Source organism: Ursus arctos, unplaced genomic scaffold, assembly GCF_023065955.2.
Source record: "Ursus arctos isolate Adak ecotype North America unplaced genomic scaffold, UrsArc2.0 scaffold_29, whole genome shotgun sequence".
Taxonomy (NCBI): Eukaryota; Metazoa; Chordata; class Mammalia; order Carnivora; family Ursidae; genus Ursus; species Ursus arctos.
In genome coordinates, this window is record NW_026622974.1 from 14,812,906 (window position 1) to 14,838,570 (window position 25,665).

The following is a 25,665-nucleotide window of genomic DNA, read 5'->3' on the forward strand; positions in this document are numbered from 1 at the left end:
TTGCCATGCAGTGTGTTTGGTCGGTTTTTTTTTTTTTAATGTTATGTTAATTAATTATTTATGGTTGGCATTAAAGTGGAACAATTATTGCCCAAGTAAAGAATGAAGCCTCTTAAAGCAGGAATAGAAAGTTTTGTTCTGTTTTGTGGTGGTAGTTCTTTTAATGATTCAGGAGTATTTCTTTAAGACCAGCATTATAAATGAAGAGAATAATGAATTGAGAAATGTGAAACACTTCACTTGTCTTCTTGTTAAATTAGGGACTATAGAGTTCTGCTCAAATATAACAAAATGTCTATTCTTCAAGCTCTGTTATCAATTTTTTTTAATAATAGCAACTATTTAATGATCCTTTGCCATGTGCTTATAATGCTTATTATTCTTTATCACAGGCCACTTATCAGCAACTTGATACATGTCATCTTAATTTCTCTAACAATCCTACAGGATAGGAGTTATTTACTTGATTTTCTAGGTGAGAAATTTGAGGCTTAAAGAGATTAATTTTCCCTCTCTCGATTTCACCCAGTTAGAAAGTGGCTGATCCCAGATTCAAATAGATACGTAAGGATAGACATTTGTAGCAGAATAGGAAACCTCGAAAAGTGACTTAGGAAGAATGAGTACAAAAATAAATGGAAAATTTAGCATGAATGACATATGAGTTAAGATAAAAATAGAGAAAGAAAAGTAATAAGATGGGTTGAGTCAAAGTCTAGTTTCTTGATTACTTGTTAGGGAAGTTTTCAAACATACATAAAAGAGAAAATAATATCATGAACCCTCATGCACCCACCACTCATTTCACAAGTAATTACCAACTTGTAGTCAGTTTTGTTTCCTCCATATTCCCCATTGCTGCTGAATTAAAGAAAATTACATAGATCATTTCATTTCATCTGTAATCATTTCAGTCTCATTCTCTAAAAAATAAGAGCTTTAGAAAAACATTATCAGACCTAAAAAAATTAATATTATTAAATATCCAGTCAGTATGAAAATTTCCCTACTCGTTACATAAATGTCTTTGATAGTTGTTGAACATTGCTGTAAAATTTCTCAGAAACTTGCTAAAATGTCAATGTCAGGCTCACATTTTTTTTATCCCAATTGGTCTCTCACTTTACACCCCAAATTCTTTCAATTTCCCCCTAACTTTTTACTGTATTCCAGAGAGCAGCTCTTTTTCATGCCCATGCAAGCCCACAATCTGAGCTCTTATTGACCACACACCCAGAGGAACACTTTAACTCCAACTATGAAGTGTATGGTATTTCTTTCAGTTACCACCAGTTCTCTTCTTCCCTGAGGTCTTAGCACTTTTGTGTAACCTAATTCAAAGACAAACTTATTTCTGTGCTCACCCCTTCCCATTCTAACACCACTGAGATCTTATGCCATCAACCTAATTATCTCTTTCCCATTTTATTCTTTTGGTGTCCACCCAACTTTGCCTGTATGCCTAAAAATGCTAAGGTTTCAGTGGTTAAAAAAGAAGAAGGATGCATGGATGGGTGGGTGGGTGGATGGCTAGATGATTTTATGGATGGAAGATAGATGGATAGATAGGTAGATAGAAAAATCAAAGAATACAACGTTTTTTATCACATTGCTTATCACATTGTTTTGGCTTTCCTTACATAGAAAAGTGAAATATTACTTTTGAATTTTAAATTTTCTTATAATGGTGCTATAATTATCCATTTAATTTGGATCTCTTATCCCTAATGATCCCAGGCTAGCTGCTCTGTGTTGTGTTCCTCAAGCACTCAGCCATTGGGTGTTCTCAAAACATCCTTTGCAAATTTACCTTCATCCCTTCTTTTTATTTCTGCTATCTCTATCCACACTGGGATCCTATACACTTATGCTACATTAGGATTGAAACCTCCTAACTCCTCTACTGCTGATAGATGTTCCAATTTCTAATTCATCCCATATATACCAACATATTACTCTTCTCAAGTATTGTTTTGATCACGTCATTCTTTGACTATAAAGCTTTAAATGTTTCCCCATTGTGCCTTATGGAATCTGATTAAACTGGCATTCAAGGACTTCCCCCTCCAATCTGGGCCAAATTGACCACTCTAGTCTTCCTAGCCTTATGGCTAACTCCTCCTCAGCAGATTTCCATGTCTCAGCAAAACTGGATCGCTAGCTGTTCCCACTCTAGTGCTTCCGTGCCTCTGAGCTTCCCTTATGATTCAGCCGCTATTACCCAAACCCTTCGTCCTCTTCAGGCACTATTCTACAATGTTCCTAACACTCTTGGGTTTCCACTCTTTCTTCTCTTTCTGACTTCAGTGCCTTCACTCCTTTCTTCATGACAGACACCCCTTTATATTGCAGAAATTCACAGACGAGATATTTCAAGCCCATGGATGATTATGTTTCAGAGTAAAAAGATCTCCCAAGTCTGAGAAAAAAAAGTTAACTTTAGTCAGCTTACCAAGATCTAAATTCTGGACCTTCGACTTAAAAGCCTCATCCATTTCTTCAAAGTAAACTTATTTTGACTCAGTTATGAACACTGATGTCTGACCTCAGAATGCCATTCTAGCAGGGCACGTTGTAAAGGCTCGTGGTCCCGACAGATTGGTTATGTAGCTGTCTCATTCCCTCCCTGTTGGCAATACGCATAGTAAACCCCAGTATACTTCAAGGCCACAAAATTAGAATAAGAGGAACTTGTTACATGAGGTTTAAAATGTGTCTGGCTCAGATGCTGTTACGAAACGAAGTCTACTTGCTCAATATTACAGAAAGGTCAAGTTCATGCCTTTGGTCACCCACCTGTCCCTCTGGACAGTAATTAAATGAACATGGGCAGTATTTGTCTCTGTGACTCTGTTTCCACAATTAACCAGCCACCATATTCTTCTGTTGAAGCGTCTACTTGTATTTATGTTACTGTCATTCATGCAGATTCATTGGCTATAGTCCTGTTGTGCAGACCTCACTCTCTCTGCTAAGGGACTCTTTGTACCAGTGCTTTGATCCACTCTTCAATGACATTTATTCTTAGAAGGTAGTCTGATTCCCTTATTTAACAAGATCTGAAGAGATACTTCACTCAGCTAGGCTCCAAGTACTGACGACATACAGCTCTTAGTTGGAAGAAATTTTTCCCTTACTGTAGTTTGGTCGTAATTTTATTATGTCAAGTATCACATTGATTTATAGTTCTACAGATGAATCTCTTACAAAATTCTGTGCTCCTTGGGAGCAGGCGCCATGTAGCCACTGCATCCCAACAAAAATTAATTAAACACCTGATCTATTTCAGGTATACTTACCTTGGGGGCTAGGTAACAATGTAAATATATTCAAGTTTTGTGGAGTTAATAATGGAAAGATCTGACTAACCCAATAATTACAGCACACTTACTCCAAACAATTAAATATGGTTTAGTCTAAACAGAGGTTTTACTGAAAATTACAGTTTTTATAAAACTATAAAATGATTTTTAAAGAATTTTCCACTCCTAATCATTTCTTTCCCAGTGGCTTCCTCTTAAATTTAAAGTATTAAAAAAAAATTATTTCTCCTTTTACTGCCATGCTAATACTCATGATTGGTGAAAATTAAAAAGCCAAAAAAATATATATATAATAATGATATACCCTGTGCCATAGTTTTACCTCTTTGGTCAGATTTTTGAGTAGTTCTGCTTGGTTTAAATTAATGATTTAAAATAATAATTAATAAACTCATTTTCCCCATAAGGTTTTCTTTTAAACATCATCAGTGAAAATAACCAATTACACATACAATTTTAGTGTAAAATTGAAAGGTTAATAGCAGGCTATTAAAAAATTTAGAGAAATGTTTATTACTATTAATGAATGGCTGTTGGTCTCAAGTGAATCTTCTGTTCTAGTCGGGTGCCTTATGTATCCATCCCAAGCCTTCTCCCACACCCTGGGTAAAAATTACAGCCATAATCAAATTTATCTCAATTTTTATTGTGAATGTTGATCCCAAATCTCTTAATACATTTACGCAGAATTAAACATGACAACATTTTAACACTTCTTAAATATTGGTGTCAATGTGGATATTCATTCTGCTAGTCTTTCAACTTTTCTGTATGTTTGACAATTTTGATAATAAAAGTTAATGAAATTTTTTAAAAAGCCACATAATACAATATTACATTTTAATCCATCCTTAGGGAGGTAACACTACTATATATCTATACTACCGTATACTTCTATGCCTTAAAGTATTAGGGTACTATATATACATATATATATATATATATATATATATATATATATATATATATGTATATATAGCATGTACTGTCTTTTAGAAATTGTGAATGCTTCATAGTTTCTTACTAAGGTCTGTTATTACTTTTAAATAAATATATAGATTTAACTGTCTCCTTCTATTTTTGGCAAATGTTTCCAAAATTTGACTAAAATGTGACTCTTGATTCCCCCTAGCAGCAAAATAAACTAGCATTTCTAGTGCTATGACAACAGAGCACGGATCTTCATTTTAAAGAGCATCCTTTAGACACACAGAGTTGGGCTTTGCACAAAGTCCGTGGGACTGTAACTGCTGCTGGTTGGACAGAATTGGCTTTGGTGCTGCCTCCTCTCCTCAGGCTCTCCGGGTCGTTCCTGGCAGAGCTCCTGCTTCGGCTGGCAGGTGCACTGTTGCTGTGATCACAGACACTGCGATGTCCTGGGCTCATTTTTCCCACTGCTGACAACGCTGTCTAGATCCTTCGGCACCTCAGCTTTGGGGGCTCATGCTAGAAGACCCTTGCCAGACCACATTTCAGGAAAAGTCACTTTAGGACAAGTACTGAACAATGAAATCAGTGGAAGGAGTATGACTCTTCTTTGCGGTTGCTTTCAGGCTTTTAGGCCTGCTCCCAGTTCTTTCCTTCTTTCTCATTTCTTGAAGTATTAGGGTAAAAGCTGTTTTTAAAAGCAAAGAGGGGCACCTGGGTGGCGCATATGGTTAAGTGTCTGACTCTTGGTTTTGGCTCAGGTCGTGGTCCCAGGGTCCTGGGATCGAGTCCCACATCGGGCTCTCTGCTCAGCGGGGAGTCTGCTTCTCCCTCTACCTGCTGCTCCCCCTGCTTGTGCGCTCTTTCTCTCTCTCTCTGACAAATAAAATCTTAAGAATAAGTAAATACATACATACATGCATACATACAGACATCTGATAAAAAGCAAAGATCTGACTTGTGCAGAGCTGATAGAAGGCTTTGATTAAATTATAAAGATAAAAACATAATCCATTTTTGTAGTTGCCTTAGTCTGTTCGGGGTACTGTAACAAAAATATCACAGACTGGGTAGCTGGGTAGCTTAAATAGCAAACATTTATTTCTCACAGTTCTGGAGTCCAAGATCAGGATGCCGGCAGATTCACTGTCTGGTGGGGATTTCCTTCCTCCTTTATAGACAGCCGTCTTCTCAATGTCCTGATGTGGCGGAAAGTACAGGAGAGCTCTCTGGGGTCTTTTTTATAAAGTCACTATTCCTTATTCATGAGGGCTCTGCCCTCATGACCTAATTACTTCCCAAAGTCTCCACCTCCAAACACCATCACATTGGGGGTTAGGATTTCAACAAACGAATTTTGAAAGGACACAAACATTCAGTCCATGACAGTGGTGTATAAGTACCTTCAGTAATATAGTAAAACGTAAAAGATGCAGGTAATAATTTATGCAGTTTCTCTTCTGAGTTGTCAAACGTACGTACTAATTCGACAGATTTATGTCGCAGCCATAATAGAGCCCAGACATTCCCCCAGATGTTGAGTAAGTCAACAGTTCTTGAAACATAGAATTTTAGAACTTGATGAAATGGTTTATTTAATGTATAACAGAGCTCAGTGAGACTCAGAATTGTTTCAGCAGCTTCCCCAAGGTCATTTGTGATAGACCAAGCAAATGATATATTGGTAACAACTATTAGTACAGGTAGTTAAATGTCTACAAAAATTAAGGTATTCATAATGTAAAGCTGTCATCCTCAGCAATAGTATAGCACACACAATATATTGTATATAACATTTTACACAAAATGAACACTTTCCTTAGGCTGCAGAAGGATAAGGGCCAAAAGCACTTATTCTTAACATCAGCCTCTCTTTTTTCTGAAATCCACTTACCTCATTGCTTTTGACAGTTTTTACAGGCTCAAAAATAAATATTCCCTAAGTGATCATTTCCCTTGATTTCTGTTACTCAATTTGAAGTCTTCTAGCTATGTTGAATTTTATTAAAAATATAGTTATTATAGAACTCCATTAATTTATTTTTTTAAAATTTGAACTCCTTATTAGCTTTTCTTCTGTTGGAAAAAATAAGTCCTCCTGTATCTATGCAGGCAATTACCAAGGAAGTCCGAACCCTTTCAAATGGTGCTTAGTATTTTGAAGCATAAAAGGTATAATATTCAATTTTTCAATTTTGAGGATGATAATGACAGTTCTGTGACTACAGAACATTAACCTAAGGTATACTTACATTTCATGAAGTATCTAGGTCATACAAAAGCATATTGCTAATGGCTTTCTTTCCTAATGGATTACAATGAGAAAAATAAGATAGGCCTCAAAATTAAAATTCTGAAGATTGTGAAGCATGTTTCTAAGGCAATACAGGTATTGAATATTAACATTGCGATAAACATTTCCTATCAAATCTGTCTTCAATTTTCAGTTCTTTTCATTTTATCACTGGTTTCTACCTCACTTTTTTGGGGGGGGTATTTTAGTGCATTTATAAATACAAACATTACAGTAAGAATAATGGGGCTTCATAATCTTTAGTCAGTAACACTCATTGGAATTTAGATATTTTCAGTATGAATATTGCTATCAGACTCATTTTCTCAGGACACTATTTTGACCAGATATTAATTTTTCAGGACTTTTATTGCACTCCAAATAAAATCTAAAAGTGTCAGATTGTCAAGATCTTTCATAACCTGTATAACTCCTGAGTCTATTCCACATTCATAAGGAATGACCTTTGTGTTTAACTTGAGGTTAATTCAATAAACATTTTTAAAAATATTACTGTCATCCTCATTCTAATCTTTGCCTCTGTCTTTGCAGTGCTGGTCCTCCAGCTGGGATAGCTAAAAATCTTTACTCATTACTTGAGGCTTATCCACGAAGCTCTGTTAGTCTGTCTCCTTCTGCTGTGGACCCACCCCTAATAACCATGCACCTAGAGAGCATTTTTTTTCTTTCTCTCAGCTATGATTACAGTGTATTTATTACTTAACAACTGATTATATAATCTCCTGAATGGCCTTAAATTATGTTATGATTATGAACTTATGAGGAATTCATTGTCAGTATTCATACTATTTTAATTTAGTATGACCTGCAGTGTCTGGGTCACTTTGGGAGAATTTGCTTCAGGCTCTCTGAAACTACTAAAAGATGGGAGGTTTCACGCAAATCTTAAAAATGACCCAGGGTATCTTTCTAAAGATTTTTTAAGCCTCATGTTGGCTAATGAATGCATTTATTTGTTTACTTTTTCAGTTTACAAAACAAGAATAAAACAGGAATTAATGAAGATGCAAAATAGGAATTTAAACAGTGTATAATGTCATGGTAGTTTAATGAATACCATTTCATGTGACTGGTTTCTTTATTGACTTATAAAATCAACTCATGTCCCTTTTGAGAAGCCTTATGCTAATCAGGTATATAGTTTTTCTTTTATTATGGATAGTCATTGTGGTCATTTCTACAGCACAGTGTGATTTAGTTAACTCCTTGGGAATGTACGACTTTCAGATCAGGTTGGCGTACCTCCTTAGTAATTATTATTCTTTTCCAGGAATATAACCCACCATAAGAAAAAAAAGAAAAAGCTGCATTTTATTTGCCTTTCTTGGCACTGTTGAAATTTTCTGTAGACTTTATATAATTTTCCATCTTGTGAGGATGCAGGAAACCAGAAGTCCTGATAAGCTACCTGACTCGGTTGACATCAGATAAGCTTGTCAAAGATGTGTAATCTAGTCTCTTGGATCCTGATCCAGTGTATTATCTGTCATGCAAGAGAGACTGTAATTTGTTCTACATTTAGCATGCTAGAGTCATCCAGTGGCTGGCTGGCTTCAATTACTTTTTTGCAAACAGAAACCTTTATTTATCCTGGTAATGTGCTTTATTTCCAAAGTCTTAATTAATTTATTACATGAGACTCCAGCAAATAAAAGATAAATTCTTTAGATGTGCTGATTAATTTCGTAAACAGTACCATGTTGTATAATAATGTTTCCTTATTTCAAAAAATTCCTCTTTAGTTAAAAAAAAAAAAAAGTGTCAGACTGCCCCAGACATAAATTTTTAGAAGTTATTATGTAAAATACGTTTATAATATGGACATTTTCTTTCCCTTTTCCCAATGTTCTACATCATGATACCACTTGTTCTTTCAGAGTAAATGCATTGATTAATTTGATGTGACTTGAAGGTATTTTCTCATATTTAGTTTTATAAATATGCACAAGACATGAATGAGGTTGTTATAACTCGCTTTTTCCTTCATCTGGCACCTCATACCATTCATAAATAAGAAAAGGTTCATGTGAAGCTACTAGAATGATTGAAATTGTTCTTCCTGGAAAAAGTCTGATTCAAGTATGTTTCATAGATAGTTTGAAGAATGTCATCAACTTATATAATTTGGATATGGTCCAATATTTTCTTGTAACATCTCATTAGAGTAAATAAAAACAAGTTTACATATCATCCATGACTTTCTTCATCTTCTAACATGTTCATGATATGTCCATTACATTTTTGTGGTTATCATTGCCATGTGTCTATTCCATCCCCTCCCATTTCTTGACAGTTTTTGTTTCTTGGTCGCCATCACTCTTTCCAATGCTACTCCCCTCTCTGCTATCAATTAAGAGATGCTTCTAAGATCAATTCCTTGCCTCCCGTGATCTTGTCCTACATAAACCTCAGCCACTGACTCCTGGTCATATCCTTGATAACAGATCCTCTAGAACCTAACTCAAGTATTCCCATCTGACTGTCACTCCCCTCTGGTACTTGCTAGTATCCGATATTGCTTTATTTATTTATTTTTTAAACTTTGTGCTGTGGAAGTTTCCAAAAGTAGAAAGTAAGTATATAGAACCCTCACGTTTTGCCAATTTTGTTTCATTGACTATAATGTGAACTAAATACAAGGCAACATATCATTTCATCTGTAACTATATTAATATATATATTTGAAAGATAAGGCTTTTATTATTATTATATTACTGTCAACATGAAAAAAATTAACAATAATTTCTTAATATTTAATTGTTTTTTAACCCCAGAGTTCACAAATTCATTGATTCCACTCTCACTTCACTGCCTCCCACATCCATGACATCCTCTTTCCTCTCTTTGTCTAGTTTATGATCCCATGACCAGTCACTTTAGCCACTCCACATTACCTCCGCCCTCAGTTCCTCTTCCTTCTCTCACTCCGTTATACTCCGATGCCCATCACTACATCCATGGTTAAGTCAGACTCTCTGCCTGCTCCATACTGGCATCCCTGCAACTGAATAAAGTGGGAGAATAACCCACAACCACCTTGACTGTTCTCATTTTAAATTTATGATCTAGTGAGTCCTTAATACTTTCCTGTAATTATACTGTATTTCTGTAGTTCACTTTTACCTCCCATTCTTGATGATTACTTAAAACCCCTTTCGTCATCCTCTATTTAGCACATCTTCTATAATCTAGGGTCTTCTTAGTTGAAGCCCTTGCTTCCCAGTTCATGGAAACATTGAGGTATTCACAAGAGAACTTGCCCAGCACCACTACCACACCTGCCTTTCCACCAGCATCTGCACCCTTGGCCTTCTGTCTTGATATTAGAGATGACCTTTTACTGGTCTTTATTCTCTGTGCTCTCATTACTTTATTTTTACGCTATTTGTTCTTTTCTTGCCTACTCAAAGACATTTCTCCAGAAATTCTTTCCTTCCCCACCCACCTCCCACCATCTCCTATATCATTCAGTTTCACTCATTCCGTTCGCATACAGACACGCTGTTATTTCTCTTAACCTAAAACAAGAAAAAAGTAAAACTCCACTTGACCCAGCTTTCCCCATGGATAGGAAGAGGATAACAACCTCTTCATTTCTCGGCTTCTCATTATAGCCAGCTGTATTTCTCTGCTTCTTATTATAGCCCATACCTGCTATTTCCAGTATCTTCCCATTGCCTCTTAAACCCCTTACAGTAAGGCTTTTGTGCTTACCACTCCACTAAAACTATAGTGCCCTTTGCTGGTACCTTCTCTTGTCCCAGGATACAGTTCTTAGTCTCCTTTTCTTTATCTGATCTCCCTTGGTGACTTGGATTTAATTGTCATCTCTGCACAACTGACACCCAATTGACATCTCTGGCCTAGACTTTACTTAGCATTCCACTTGGCCCCTCAAACTTAACTAGCCTTTTTAATCTTCTCCCTAAAATTTAGTATAGCTGTGTTCTTCCTGATCTCAGTTGATGACAACTTGGTCCGTCAGGTTGGTGAGGCTAAAAATTTTATAGTCACCCTCCTTCCCCTCTTTTCCTCCCACATCCTATGTTTAATACATTCAGAAATCCTTTGGCTCAAAGGTATCCAGCGTTTAGCCATTTGTCTTCATCATTGATGGTGACTAGGACCAGGACCATCCTTCGTCTAGCCACCATCACCTCTCACTTAAATTGCTCCAGTAGTTCTAACTGGCCTGCCTGTTTCCACCTTGGTTCCCACCCTTAGAATTAACACAGTAGCCAGAACAATCCTTTTCAAATATAAATCAGATCATATTATTGCCTCAACTGAAAAGCTCCCCATAGCTTACAGTCTTATTCAGGACAGAAGGCTGAAGGCTTTATAATACCTTCAAGGTGTTGTGATTGCATGTCATTTCCTCTGTCTCCTTGCTGTTTCTTGAATATGCCAGGCAAACTCCTATTGTTGGGCCTTTGCACTGCTGGTACCCCCGGCCTGCCTGGAACACAATTTCTCAGGATATCCATGTTGATGACTAACTCGGTTGCCTTTTTTGTCTTTGCTCAAAAGATACTTTCTCAAAGAGACCTATCTAGAAAGCCCAAACCCTACCTTCTCAATTTCTTGGGTCTCATGATGCCCCTTATTCTTTTCTATTTTTTTCCCCAGTAAACTTCGTATCTTATAGGGGTGCCTGGGTGGCTCAGTCGGTTAAGCATCCAACTCTTGATTGCAGCTCAGGTTATGATCTCAGGGTCATGAGATTGAGCCCTGCATCAGGCTCCAGGCTCAGTAAGGAGTCCATTTATCCCTCTTCCCTTGCCCCTCCCCCCACTAAGGCATGCACACACACACACACAAACACACACACTCTCTCTCTCTCTAAAATAAATAAATAAATCTTTTTTTTAAAAAAAAACCATATAGCTTATTACTAGATTTATTTATTTATTATATTTATTGCTTATGGTTTCTTCCCCGACCTAAAATGTCATTTTCATCAAGGGCAGGGATTTTGTGTTCTTGTCTAGCACATAGTAGGTGGTCAGTCGAATGGTTTCGCCCTTCTTTCAGCATTATTTCACTCCACTGCTTCTCAGAGTCAGTAATGGTTCTGTTGCCAACAGTTAACTTGGACTCTCCATTTTAGGGGTCTGTTCTTCAGGAAATTTCTCTCTGTTGTTTATTTTCTTAATCATACCGCTTTTTTGCTTATTCTGCTTATTTTGTCTGTCAAGCTCATTTTAGGCACATGTATTTAATTTTCTGGTCTTCAAGTCTTACACCCTTTCTCAGCTTTGGCTGCTTCCTAGCTATATTTCTATTTCTATAAGATTTTTTTCTTTTTCCCAGTACCCCAAAACATTTATTACTTAAAGCTAGTTTCAGAGAGGTTGCTTTTCCCTAGAAAAGTTGCCCATAAAAAATTGTAACATTGGTTTCCATCTTTCATCTACCTGTCCCCTCCCAGTACCCTACTTGCATCCTTGTGACTATGATTTGTGTTCGTCCTTTGCTCAGCATTCTACTGAAATGCAGATTCCCTTTGACTTAAAGCCAGTATGAAATTACTTAGTTTTGCAAATCCGTATGCAGTCACTTGTTTATTTTCAGTATACTTTTCATCTTCTACTTTAGGAAACTGCACACACATTGCGTATCCATTTATAAGTATTATATATTTGATTATTTTTTATTTTATCCAGTTATTATTGAAAGCGAGCAATTTCTAAACCTTTCCCACCTGGGTATCTAAAATTGTTTTATATTTTTATCTTTAATAGGTCATTGCTTTAGTGATGGATATATTTACAGATGTGGACATTTTCAAAGAAATAGTGGAGGCATCAACTCGAGGGATATCTGTTTACATTCTGCTTGATGAGTCCAACTTTAATCATTTCCTAAATATGACGGAAAAACAGGGCTGTCAAGTTCAACGACTCAGGGTAAGAATTCCATGTTTGTTTTTTCTTCAAGTATTTTGTGTACCATTTTTATCTCAGTTGAATGTAAGGCAAGTTAAGCTATATCACTCCAAACATAAAAATGTATACATCTATGCATAAATACAATTAAGGTAGTATAATGATTGGTCACAGAAGGGTACTCTTGTACCTTTTTGGAAAGTGACTAAAAACACACATCTTCCTGATGGTTTTGGAAGGTGCTTTTCTTGGCGATGGGGCACTTAAACTTCTGAGTTAACTTTGCTCAGTCTTAATAAATGCTTCAGTTTCTCCATGAGTAACCTAGAAACCACTGACTCGGGTGATTCTTTCATTCAGCAGATGTTGCTTATCACAATCATTAGGCATAGTGCTTTCAGTTACATTTGACTTCTTTAAAAGGAGCATGGGTTTTAATTGTAGTTATTGTGGAATCATAGTAGTATAACTTGAAAGGCTCTCTTGCAGTAGGACCCCAAGTGATTTATGAAACCATTCTGTGTAAATGTGAAATAATGCCTCCTATTTATGTTACGTTAAAATACATATTTTAAGCGACAGTTTTTCCTGAGTATTTCTTTTTTGGATGATGTCTTAAAATTTGCTTTTACCATTTTTTTGTTTTTGCTGTTATGTGTTATAAAAGATTATTTCAACTATATTTTATGGTACTAAGATTTTATATTGACATATATTATGCTTTCAAAATATCTCTTTTCTAGTTATAATTTTACTTTATATTTACATGGAATTCTAGAATATTCGAGTGCGGACAGTGAAAGGCCAAGATTATCTTTCCAAAACTGGAGCAAAATTTCATGGAAAAATGGAACAGAAATTTTTGTTAATTGACTGCCAGAAAGTTATGTATGGTTCCTACAGGTAAGATCATTGTGTTTACCTCCGGCATTATCAGTCATTTATAGACTTTATTAGTTTCGAATTTTAATATAATCTAATTAGTTATTTCTTAGAAATAAAAAAGAACCTTTGCATGGAAGCTTGGAAACTTGGGTTTCAGTTCTGGTTGTGCCTCCAAAGAACATTAAGACATTGGGCAAGTCATAAAACTTCCTTGGGCTCCAAAGTTCTCCATCCCCACAATGGGGGGCGGGGCATTGACTAGTATTTCACGTTCCCTACAGTTCTGTAATGCTAGGAGTGATTTTGCTCCTTATGAAAACAGTCATAGTATGGGCTTAATAATAACAGTTGTTCATAAAAATAAGACCGCTTTATCACTTTGAGCAACCTGACCTATGGGTTGTTCTTATTTTAGTATTATTAAGAATCTGATAGTTATCATCATGTAGTCACTATATATAGTACTACCCAAAAAAGCATTTCAGAGTCAGACTATTAAAAATGCCATGGTAGACACTAGACAAGGTTACTCGGCTTGCTGTTATCTGACAACTTGCAAGGCGACCGCCGGTGGAATACCTAACTCTGTTCCAGCTTGGCTGGTCCACATATGTCATCCCGTCCTTACCACTTACCCTCAGGGCACTTGTTCTCATCTACATTTATAAAGGATGAAACTGAAGTTCCAGAAGGCTAAGTGACTTGTCTGAAAACTCCACAGCTAAAGATCAGAAGCTGTCCAGGACTGGCAGCCCAGTCCAAGTTCTGCTGGCTCCAGACGACAGGCGCTACCCTAATACTCTCTTCTAAATTCCGGGCATCCGTCCTGACTGAATGGCCTACACAATAAGGTCTTATCAACAGGCAGATAAAAATACCAACCAGCACATGCGAACTGCTAGGTCACCAGGGTAGCACAGACTCCTTACTAAAGACTGTGGGAAGGAGCCAGGAGAGCTGTGGGTTTAAACAGGACGGTGCGAGGGAAGACTTTTGCTTCTTCTCTTAAGTACTTAAAAAAAGTCCACAAGAAGGAGACAACACGTTGAAGTGATCGGCCGTGGGCAAGTTAACTCAGCTTCGTTGCTCTTAAGTTTACTCCTCTGTAAAGTAACGATAATTCTAGAGCCTACCTTGTGTCATTGTTGCAAGAATTAAAGGAGTCAGTGCACCGTAGCCCCTGAAGTCAGCTATTATTTTAGGCATGTACTATCTACTAACTTTCCCTTTAAGCTCAGGGACCTTTTTTTGGAAGTGCCGTTTGGAGTTCTAAAGGAAAACTTGTTAAGAGCAGAAATTACAACCAGTGCTTGAAATTAATGAGTCCTTTGAAAGACTCATTATACGTGTATGTATTTTTTCAGATCCACTTGTTTTTACAGGGTTTTTAATTGAAATTTTAATTAAAATTAGGTGTTCATTTGACTTACAGAATGGTATTTATTAGTTAATCTCATCGTAATGAATGCTTTCTGTTTTTATTATTTAACTTGACTTTTAAGATTACCTCGAACAATAGATTAACCTTAACTTTGTTTTGTTACCACTAGACATTAATAGGTGCTGTATGTTGAGATGACTGTGGCTAAGCTACTCTAAAGTGATGTTGGAAAAAACAAACAATAGCAACAGAAACCCTTTATCTTTCTATGTATATCATAAGCCAGAGGCAGAATTTAAGTTACTGTTAATGGAAGTGACTATATAGAACGCCTAGGACCACAGATGATAAAAATTAACCGAAACTCTTATGTAACAACTCTATTCTCCTTATTATCCCATGTTAATTTTAAATATACTTCTTAAAAAAAATGATTGTCAGCCCTTGTCTTTTTTTTTTTTTTTCCTCATTATCATGTACCTTTCCTATTAGCAGTATTGTAACAGGATCTGGTGGAACAGTTACGAACCAGTCTTCATAGAAATTGGTTAAAAAATTGACTTATTTTTGGCTAAATACAGCCTTTGTCTCATACTCCAGTATTGCCATGGTCTTCCTCATAGCCCAAATCAAAATGCCACCTTCTTTAACTCAAAATTCTTTGCTATAAAATGTCTTCATATTCTGTTTTTTTTTAAGGTTTTATTTATTTATTTGTCAGAGCGAGAGAGTGCACAAGCAGGGGGAGCAGCAGGCAGAGGGAGAGGGAGAAGCAGGCTCCCTGCTGAGTAAGGAGCCAGGTGTGGGACTTGATCCCTGGACCCTGGGATCACGACCTGAGCCAAAAGCAGGTGCTCAACTGACTGAGCCACCCAGGTGTCCCAAAATGTCTTCATATTCTAAACTCCAAACATTTCCAGAGAGGCCTGATGTTTAGTCATACATTGTGTGACAGTTCACTCATCGAGATGACAGTTTTATCAGAACACAACTGGTGTTTTGTCCTATCATGATACTAACATTGATGAGATAAAACACATACACTCTTTATTAATGCATGCAAATCAAATTGTGAATTAGATGCCCTCCTTTGAAATTGTATGAAAATCTGAAACATATTTAGTAAAATATTGTCTACAAATTTGACTGAGAGAGAATTTTATAAGCTTTTTTTTTCCAATCTTGTGGTCTCTATAAAAGCTACTTTCAAAAGATATGTTTCACTGCAGTTGTTGGCTTCCAGGTGCCATCTTTGATCAGACTTGAAGACTGTCACATTGAGAGATCCATGCTACAGTGGGTGTGCTGTCACTACGTGCACTCTGTGGATTTCACTGTGTAAACCCACAGCCAGGAAGTCAAAGTTTTTGAGCCACTTTTTAATATGTAAATTCATAACCACCTTCCCAATGTCATAAATATGACAGTGTGTCTGGAGGGAGTGGGAGCTGTAAGTTCATTTTATTTTTTATCCAGGTAAATATATGCACATTTTTTAAAAATAGCAAATATTACTAAAAGATAAACAATACAGGGGCACTTGGGTGGCTCAGTCTGTTAAGCTTCCAACTCTTGTTGATCTCAGCTCAGACCTTGATCTCAGGGTCATGAGTCCAAGCACCACGTTGGAGTCACTTGAGTTAAGTACCGCCTAGCGGGGAGCCTGTCTACTAAGGAAGGAGGGAAGGAAGGAAGGGAGGGAGGTAGGAAAGGGGAAGGGGAAGGAAAAGGAAAAGGAAGAGAAAAGAGAGAAAAGAGAAAAGGAAAGGGGAAAGGAAAGGAAAAGAGAAAGGAGAGGAAAGGAGAAGAAAGGAATACAAAGCAATTTTTGTTCTCCATCTGTATCCACTCCTGGATCCTGATCTCCAGATGCAGTTATCTAATTCTTTCAGCTAGTTCTTCTGATAATCATTACATTCTCTTATGTAATGTGATTATACTGCAAATGCTCAATTTATCACTTTTAGATACTGTCTCTTCAGTCTACAGTATGGTAATTGAAGGGTTACATTTGCTATTCACCCATATCCACTCGCCCTCCTGGTTGGCATTCACCCAACACAGCTTTATCACAATTGTTTGTTAAGTGAAAAGTCTTGGTTTACACTACTGAAATTGTGTCAGAATTGGTCATTGATGAGCCATGGAGCCATTTGTGATATACTTCCTTTTTTATAACAATGATAATAATTACCATTTGGTTTTGGTTTTATTCATTGTCTTTGTTTTCTATTTATCTGTTGCTATTTTCCCCCCCAGTTCATTCTATAGATTTCTTAGCACATGAACAACTTTTCCAAATGCTCGATTACTACCAACAATCTGTCATGTCCCATCTGGCCTAGCAGGTCTTTAACCTGGAGCACTGCTGGGGTCCTGCAATTTCCCATACTTCTGGGTAAATTGAGCCACAATTTCTTAAATCCCATTTTTCCTTCTTTTTTTGTTTACAAGTCATAGTTTATCTCTCATATTTGCTCAAGAACAATTTCCATCAGCATGGAACTTTTTTTTTTTTCCCGAAGATTTTTATTTATTTATTTGACAGAGAGCCAGCAAGAGAGGGAACACAAGCAGGGGGAGTGGGAGAGGGAGAAGCAGGCTCCCAGCAGAGCAGAGAGCCCAATGTGGGGCTCGATCCCAGAACCCTGGGATCACGCCCTGAGCCAAAGGCAGAGGCTTAATGACAGAGCCACCCAGGTGCCCCAGCATGGAACTTTTTTTAAGTCCAAAAATTCATAATTTTAGGTGATTAATGGCTTAACTGACATGGAACTCTAAGCCGAATCATTTTTCTTCTGAATTTGAAAGACACTGCCTGGCAATCAAAATTACTGTTGAGAAGTCTCAAACAATTGTCATTCCCGTTCTTCTTATGTAACTTTTTTTTTTCTTTCTGGAAACTTCTAAGGTTTCTCTTGTATTCCCTGCTGTTCTCAAATTTATTATGTTTCTAGGTCTAGGCTTTTTTAAATTTATTTTTCTAGGCAATCCAAATACTCCTATCTTTAAATTCTGAGACATTTTCTTACTTATTCTTCGATCATTTCTTCTCAGTTGTCTCTGTTTCTCTCTTTCTCTCTCTCTCTCTCTCGAATTCTTATTAACTAGATTTCTGCTCCTATTGTATTTTTCCCCTCTGATTTTCTCTCTGGGGATGGGTGGCATTGTACTGCCTGAGGGATTTCTCAGTTGTTTATTCTAATGTCTATTACAACTTTCTTTTAAACTTTTGCTATCAAGTATTTTTAATATCTCCTACTTGCACCATTTTCAGAGCCTCCTGTTGGTGTATTATAGCTGCATCACTTTCTCTATTTCTTCGAGGATAATGATTATAGTTTTGTTGTGGCTCTGTTTTTATACATACTCTTATCTGTGCAATTTCTGTTTCCTCCAGGTGCCTGTTTTCCTGCTTGTTTTGGTCTCTGTTTTGCATCTAAACTTTTAAGCTTCATAAACCATCTTCTAAACTTTCTTCAAATATCTGTGATCTTCTGCTCCATATTGATGTTAAAGAATGAGGGATTCTAATGCTTATTGGAAATTGCATGGGAAACGTTTATCAACAGCTGAGTTTACAGGAGAGTGATTGGCTGGAGTCCTGACAGCTTTATTGAAAGTTGCCTGGATGTCAGTAAAATAGCTCTTTTATTTGTGGCTGTTAAGTGTCTCCAGAGAATAATCTCTACGCTGAATATATACAGTTGAATGTCTGCCTGTCACCTGAAGTGATACCACGATATCGTTTTCTGATTTACCGAAGCAGGGAAACTTCTCCAGTTGCAACATATTCACCAGTACCATTATCTTCTCAGTTTCCTGAGCTCAACACCTGGAGGTTATATTTATTTCATAACCTATGAAGCTCCTTTATGATGTGCCGATATTCTGATTTTCTCTTCTTGTTACTGGCTCAACATTTTTACTCTTTATTCCAATTTCTACTCTGGTTTGGGCTCTTACCACTTTACTCATCACAGTAAATTCAGTCCCTCATCCTTCAAGTCTATATTACAGATACCTACTGGAAAAAAAAAAATCACTCCTCAAACATCTTTTTATGATAGTTTATCCAAATTTGGGGAAAAAAATCCTACACAGTCAAACCCTGCTTTGCTTTCAAGATTTTCCCCACCCGTTCATCAGTCTGTTATATAACTTCTTTACTTTAGCTAAATGTAATTTGTTGTCTGTGTTCAACCAACACATGGCCATTCTTACTTCCTTCTTATTCCCATACGTCTCTCCTCCCACACAAACTGTTCCACATGTTTTGCATTTGAACTTCTGGGTTGTCTAGTCTCTGTCAAAATACGGCTAAACTTCCTACTTGTCTCTGGGGATTTTCTCATATGTCATAGCTGACTATTCATTCCTCTCCTCGCTGTTTCTCTCAAATTTTGTATTCGTATCTTCAGTGGGGTTGAACATTCCTTTAATGATTCACTTTATATCATTTATTTTAAGTCAGCCTGGTGGCCCCCACATCTGTACAAAAAGAGCACCTAGTGAGTTATGCTTCTCATACCATGCAGCCAGTAAGCATACTAGATAAAATTCAACATATCAGAATAATAAGACTCTTACATTGTACACTGTTGTTTATGATATTTTGTGTATTTTAAATTCATACTCTGTACCTCCTTTGAGTATTTCATCTACCTTTGTTATTGCGTCCCCTCTAAAAAGAGTAAGCTCCTTCATTGTGGAGAATGTCTGTCTCCTTTGTCCTTTATTTACCGCTATTGTATCATGTACGTATTCGATACATAGCATATCAGCAATTCCTTTTCCGGCTCAGTGACTCGGTATGTTACATTATCTAAATTTTTACAAATCAGATTTAAAATTCGTGTGACATTTCAGCTGTCACCTCTAAACTGTAGAAGTTCCACAAAGTACTATAAAGTAGTTACAAACTTCAATTTCCTAGAAATTGTATTTTATATTAAAAGATCTTAATTGGCGTTCTGACTGGCATGGCTTTTGAGGCTAAATTTACCAGTTCTCTGTCCACTGCGTGCATAAAGTAATCTGTAAAGTGCCCTTTGTGGACAAGACTGCAGCCCACAAATCCTCTCTCTGCCACGAGCCCTGACATTCCAAAGTAAGCCACAGAGATAAAATATATGTATTGGCAAAGACCTGTCTTGCATTATAACGTGCTGGAACTCTAAGGAATGGCAGGGTTATGCTAGCGTTTTGGAAACTGACGCCCAAGCTCATGTAGATAGACAGCTCAGCAACAGCCAGATCTCTCAACTTCTCCATTGATACTGGCTTGCCCGCCCTCTGCCAGGATGCTATATATGAAATAGAACGTTTTCTACACCGTAAAATCTTAGTAGGCAGAGACGCAAAATGCGCAGCAGGCTTTTCTTTGGACTTCTAGAAAGTAATGTCAGAAATGATGGGTGGATTCAAAGCCAGGACTTGAGTTGCTTTGTTATTTAAGACATGAATATGGGAGTAGGGAGATACAGGTAGTGCAAGCATTTAATGACTGAAGATGTTCTAAGTTACGGCAGGCAGGGAAAATGAACAAAAACACTCTCATTGATGCTAAATGACACATTCTTGCTTAGTAGAATTATATATTGTCATTAATCTCACAGAAAAATTAAAATTTTCCAATTTTGATTCTTTTTCAGCTACATGTGGTCATTTGAAAAAGCTCACCTCAGCATGGTTCAGATAATCACAGGACAGCTTGTTGAGTCCTTTGATGAAGAATTTAGAACTCTCTATGCCAGATCCTGTGTCCCCAGTTCATTCGCTCAGGAAGAAACAGCAAGGGTGAAGCAGGGCAAAGCACTGTGGGAGAACGGCACCTACCAGCGTTCACTTTCTTCATTAGCTTCTGTTTCCAGCCAAAGAAACCTTTTTGGCAGACAAGACAAAATTCATAAACTAGAATCTGGTTACTTCAAAAACAGAGGGATATATACTCTGAATGAACATGACAAGTACAGCATAAGAAATCACGGATACAAGCCTCATTTTATTCCAAACTTTAATGGTCCAAATACAGTCCGTCAGTATCAGTCCAGTCAGATAAATGAAAATTGGAAGAGGCATAGTTATGCTGGGGAACAGCCAGAAACAGCACCATACCTGCTGCTTAACAGGGCTCTGAATCGAAACATTAATCCTCCAGGTAATTGGAAAAAGCCTTCAGATAGTCTCAGTGTGGCGTCCTCATCACGAGGAGGCTATGCCAGCCACCGGAACACACCTGCCCAGAGTTTCGCTGATCGGCTTGCCCAGAGAAAAACAACAAATCTTGCAGAGAGGAACTCAAACGTGCGGAGGTCTTTCAACGGGACAGATAATCATATTCGCTTTTTGCAACAACGAATGCCAACCCTTGAACATACCACAAAGTCCTTCTTGCGTAACTGGAGAATTGAATCCTACTTAAATGATCATTCAGAAGCTGCACCTGATTCAAATGGACCAGCTCTAGGTGACCGGCTTGAGGGCTACGATAGTTCTGAAAATCTGAAAGCCAATGCCCATTATACTCATTCTCGGCTTCGTTCCTCTTTTGTGTTTAAACCAACTTTACCCGAGCAGCAGGAAGTTAACAGTTGTACGACTGGCTCCTCAAATTCGACCGTCATTGGTTCCCAGGGAAGTGACACACCTAAGGAGGTCCCGGACACCCCTACAAGTGTGCAGCATGCGGCAGACAAACCCGTGCCGGAATCGACCCCCAAGCTCCCGTTGCAGTCAGAGGCACCAAAAATGCACACCTTGCAGGTTCCCGAAAACCACTCCCCGGTCTTAAATCTAACTACAAATGGCCATACAGAGGCAAACAACTATTTGTATACATCCTTGTGTGTAAATAAGCAGACAGAAAATCTAAAGAATCAACAAAATGAGAATCTGCTCAAAAGGCGAAGTTTCCCATTCTTTGACCACTCCAAAGCCAACTTAGATCCCGGACATAGTAAGCATTATGTATATAGTACACTTACCAGGAATCGAGTCAGGCAACCAGAAAAACCCAAAGAGGATTTGCTGAAAAGTTCTAAAAGCATGCACAACGTGACCCAGAACATAGAAGAGGACAGGGAGGTCATCGAGAGACAGCCTCCAAGTGGCACCACGACCAAGTCAGTTTCCGTTGCTGCTTTGCTTGATATGAATAAAGATGAACCGAGCAAAGAACTCACTTCAAAGAAGGAAGTTAAAGGCTCTCCGAGTTTTCTGAAAAAGGGATCTCAGAAGTTAAGGTCATTACTTAGCCTTACCCCAGAGAAGAAAGAAAATCTATCAAAAAATAAAGCACCTGCCTTTTATAGAATGTGTAGTAGTTCTGACACTTTAGTTTCTGAGGCTGAAGAGAATCAAAAACCAAAAAAATCAGAACCAAAAATTGATTCATCTCCTAGAAGAAAGCGTTCTTCCTCCTCAAACTCTCAAGGCAGTATTCACAAAAGTAAGGAAGATGTAACCGTTAGCTCATCTCAGGGGATCAATTCTCCGTCCGACGAAAGTAGCAAAATAATACCTGCTCCAAGTCCGGTTGAAAACAAGTTCTTGGAAAGAGCAGGAGATGCCTCTGCCCCGAGATTTAACACCGAACAGATCCAATACCGAGATTCAAAGGAGATTAATGCAGTTCCTGCTCCTGAAAGAAAACCGGCTTCTCCACGGCCAAAGCCCAATGAGCTCCTAAGATCTCATTCAACCGACAGGCGTATTTACAGTCGTTTTGAGCCGTTTTATAAAATTGAAAGCTCTCTTCAGCCAGCAAGCAACATACCAAGTCCCGCTGTGCACCGCCCGGAGATCAAATCCACGACTGTGGGCAATAGTTACGGCAGGTCCAGCCCGATGCTTAATTACAACGCTGGTGTTTATCACTCATACCAGCCAAATGAAAACAAGTTCCGAGGATTTATGCAGAAGTTTGGGAACTTCATACACAAAAATAAATGAAATACTGTAACTTCAAATAGTTTTTTAAATGCAAATGACTATAGCTATAAACATTTGTCCAGAGAACTTTGTGGGCAGTTTTTGTAATGTGTCAATAGATTTCTTTAGGGAGAGAGTTTGGGGTATGACCATATGTTTAGCAGTGTACTAATATACAGTAAAGTTGTCCTGTGTGGTAAAGGTAGTTGTGCTTAATTACAATATAGGTGGAATGTCTCCATACACATGATATTTAAATGGTAATGGTAAAAAGAATGTAAATTGTGTTCTTCAGACTGAAGATCTTCTTAAGTCTCAAATAGAAACTTTAGTGGAGAGATGGTGTATGGATTTTAAGCATTCATTCCAAAGTCTTTCCTTTTAAAAAGGGATCCTAATACTGTCAGTGGCCCTTTATAATATATCTTTATGGGTTTTCATATCTCCAAATTATGAGAAAAATAGGACAAATCCCTTTCGGGTTTTAATTACCTTTTAACCCTACAGGACAACTTGTTATATTTTATTAATATTTTATTAATTTTCCTGTGGCGCGTTTACAACTGGTTGGGCAGCAACAGTACAATTTAAACTATGTGGCTCAGCACATCTTTTATTTTGACTGAGGTGTTTGCAAAGTGTCAGCCTCATGTGGTACATGGTGGGAATTTCTTTTCCTAATTTTGTGAAAACCTTCCAGGTTGTGCTGCTTTCCACTCTGGACCACAGGACCCCGTGCTGAACTTTTACAGTCGTTCCTTCCTTGAAACTTAGAGCAAGCAGCAGATATTTGGGAAACCTGAATTATACCTCTCCTCTAAGATTAAAAAAAAAGCTCTTCTTTTTTAACTTCTGCATAAATTTTTATCTTAGATCAGTATGACAACACTTAGGTGTTTTGCTTGCAAAAGTCCTTCTCTTTTTTATGCTGTGCCAAATATAGTGTGAGTGCATAGTGTTTTCACAAAAGTACCGTGATGAACATGAGAAGTGGTATCCGGCCTAATTCTTTCATGACCAAAGAGCCTGGTTGAAAGTTTTAAATCTTTCCCTATCTTAACTGGATCATCATCAAGTATTTAGATCATAAGATACCCTTTGCCTTTCTTAGAGTGATGAAATTAAAGCTCCACATCCATTATAGAGACTTCAACTTGGCTTCACTTCATCCACAAAGGACAGAATTCAAGAAACAACGCATCAGTTGAGGAGTGTGAAGTATTTCTGTAAAGTTTAAATATATTAACACCTTCTAAGTTGTAATATGGGGCAGCATGTTGTTTTAAAAATTCAAGGTTGAGTCAAATAATATCTGTCATTGAATTAAAATGAGAGCATGAAAATATCAGTCATTAAGATAATTTTCCATAGTATTTAAAAACCACGGTGAGATCATGACAAGAGAAAACATGACAGTAGGGCAAAGAAAACCTAACATTTAGTGAGCACTTGTATCAACCAGGTCTTGGGCTAGAACCTGAAGTTCCCACAGCAGTTATTTTGTGGGTACCTTTGTCCTCATTATTTGTAGATGATGATTGAGGTGACAAATGAGACTTTGAGACTCAGAGAGGTAATGCTTCAAGTCACATAACTAATAAGTAATGGTCCTAAAGTGTCTGTAACATTCTGTCACATCCCATTACCTCCCAAATATGTCCAATATCTGCCTCTCCCAAACTGTTGAGAATTGAGAGACTGTTTATATTTTCTGACTCAATGGTAATCAGCCAAGAAAGCTTTAGTTGAATCCCACCAGACAACAAGGACATATAGGGCTCAAAATAATCATAGTAGGTGAGGTAGGAAATGAAATTGACATTAATTTCTGATTGTAGCTTAGCAGGCCGGTTTTAATTGCTAGGCCACCATTTTGATCTTGTGCTGGTTGACCTGTGACAATGAAAAGGGAAAGGGAGCTATAAGTTTAACCTGTGTCTGTGCTAGCAGTCCAGTAGGTTAGGGGGCTAGGTAGGGAATGGCACTCAGTGTTAAATATATTATGTTGTTAAGTATTCACAATAGCGCTGTAAAGTAAGTAGTTCCTTTTTGCAAATGAGAAAACTAATCCTTCGAGAAGTTACATAACTTTGCAAGAGTCACACTGGTCTGCATTGGTAGAACGGGTTCTTTTTTTTTTTTTTTTTAAGATTTTATTTATTTATTTGACAGAGATAGAGACAGCCAGCGAGAGAGGGAACACAAGCAGGGGGAGTGCGAGAGGAAGAAGCAGGCTCATAGCGGAGGAGCCTGATGTGGGGCTCGATCCCATAACGCCAGGATCACGCCCTGAGCCGAAGGCAGACGCCTAACCACTGTGCCACCCAGGCGCCCCGGTAGAACGGGTTCTAACACAGAATCGGGTTTGAACGCAAAAGCCTGTATTTTTTTTTTTTTAAGATTTTTATTTATTTATGTGACAGAGAGACAGCCAGCGAGAGAGGGAACACAGCAGGGGAGTGGGAGAGGAAGAAGCAGGCTCCCAGCGGAGGAGCCCGATGTGGGACTCGATCCCGGAACGCCGGGATCACGCCCTGAGCCGAAGGCAGACGCTTAACGACTGCGCTACCCAGGCGCCCCTGTATTTTTTTTTTTTTTATAAAAAATTTTTATTCTGTTAGTCACCATACAGTACATCCCAAGTTTTTGATGTAAAGATCCAAGATTCATTACTTGCGTATAACACCCAGTGCACCATGCGGTACGTGCCCTCCTTAATACCCATAACCAGCCTATCCCGATCCCCTACCCCCCTCCCCTCTAAAGCCCTCAGTTTGTTTCCCAGAGTCCATAGTCTCTCATGGTTCATTCCCCCTTCTTTTTATCCCCCCTTCCTTCTTCCCTTTCTTCTCCTACCGATCTTCCTACTTATGTTCCATAAATGAGTGAAACCACATGATAATTGTCTTTCTCTGCTTGACTTCACTTAGCATTATCTCCTCCAGTCCCGTCCATGTTGCTGCAAATGTGAAATCGTTCTTTTTGATAGCTGAGTAATATTCCATTATATATATG

At 37.8% G+C, this 25,665-nt stretch overlaps 1 protein-coding gene across 2 annotated transcripts in view; it reads left to right on the plus strand.

Annotated features, from left to right (window-relative positions):
- Positions 1-24,771, plus strand: part of FAM83B (family with sequence similarity 83 member B) — a 79,137-nt gene extending 54,366 nt beyond the window's left edge. For both annotated transcript variants that reach the window (XM_026507203.4, XM_057303978.1), the window contains exons 3-5: positions 12,309-12,473; positions 13,231-13,355; positions 20,373-24,771. In XM_026507203.4, the coding sequence (XP_026362988.2) occupies positions 12,309-12,473; positions 13,231-13,355; positions 20,373-22,671 (2,589 nt within the window). In that variant the 3' untranslated portion in view covers positions 22,672-24,771. The remainder of the gene's footprint in view (positions 1-12,308; positions 12,474-13,230; positions 13,356-20,372) is intronic.
- Positions 24,772-25,665: the final 894 nt, after the last annotated feature.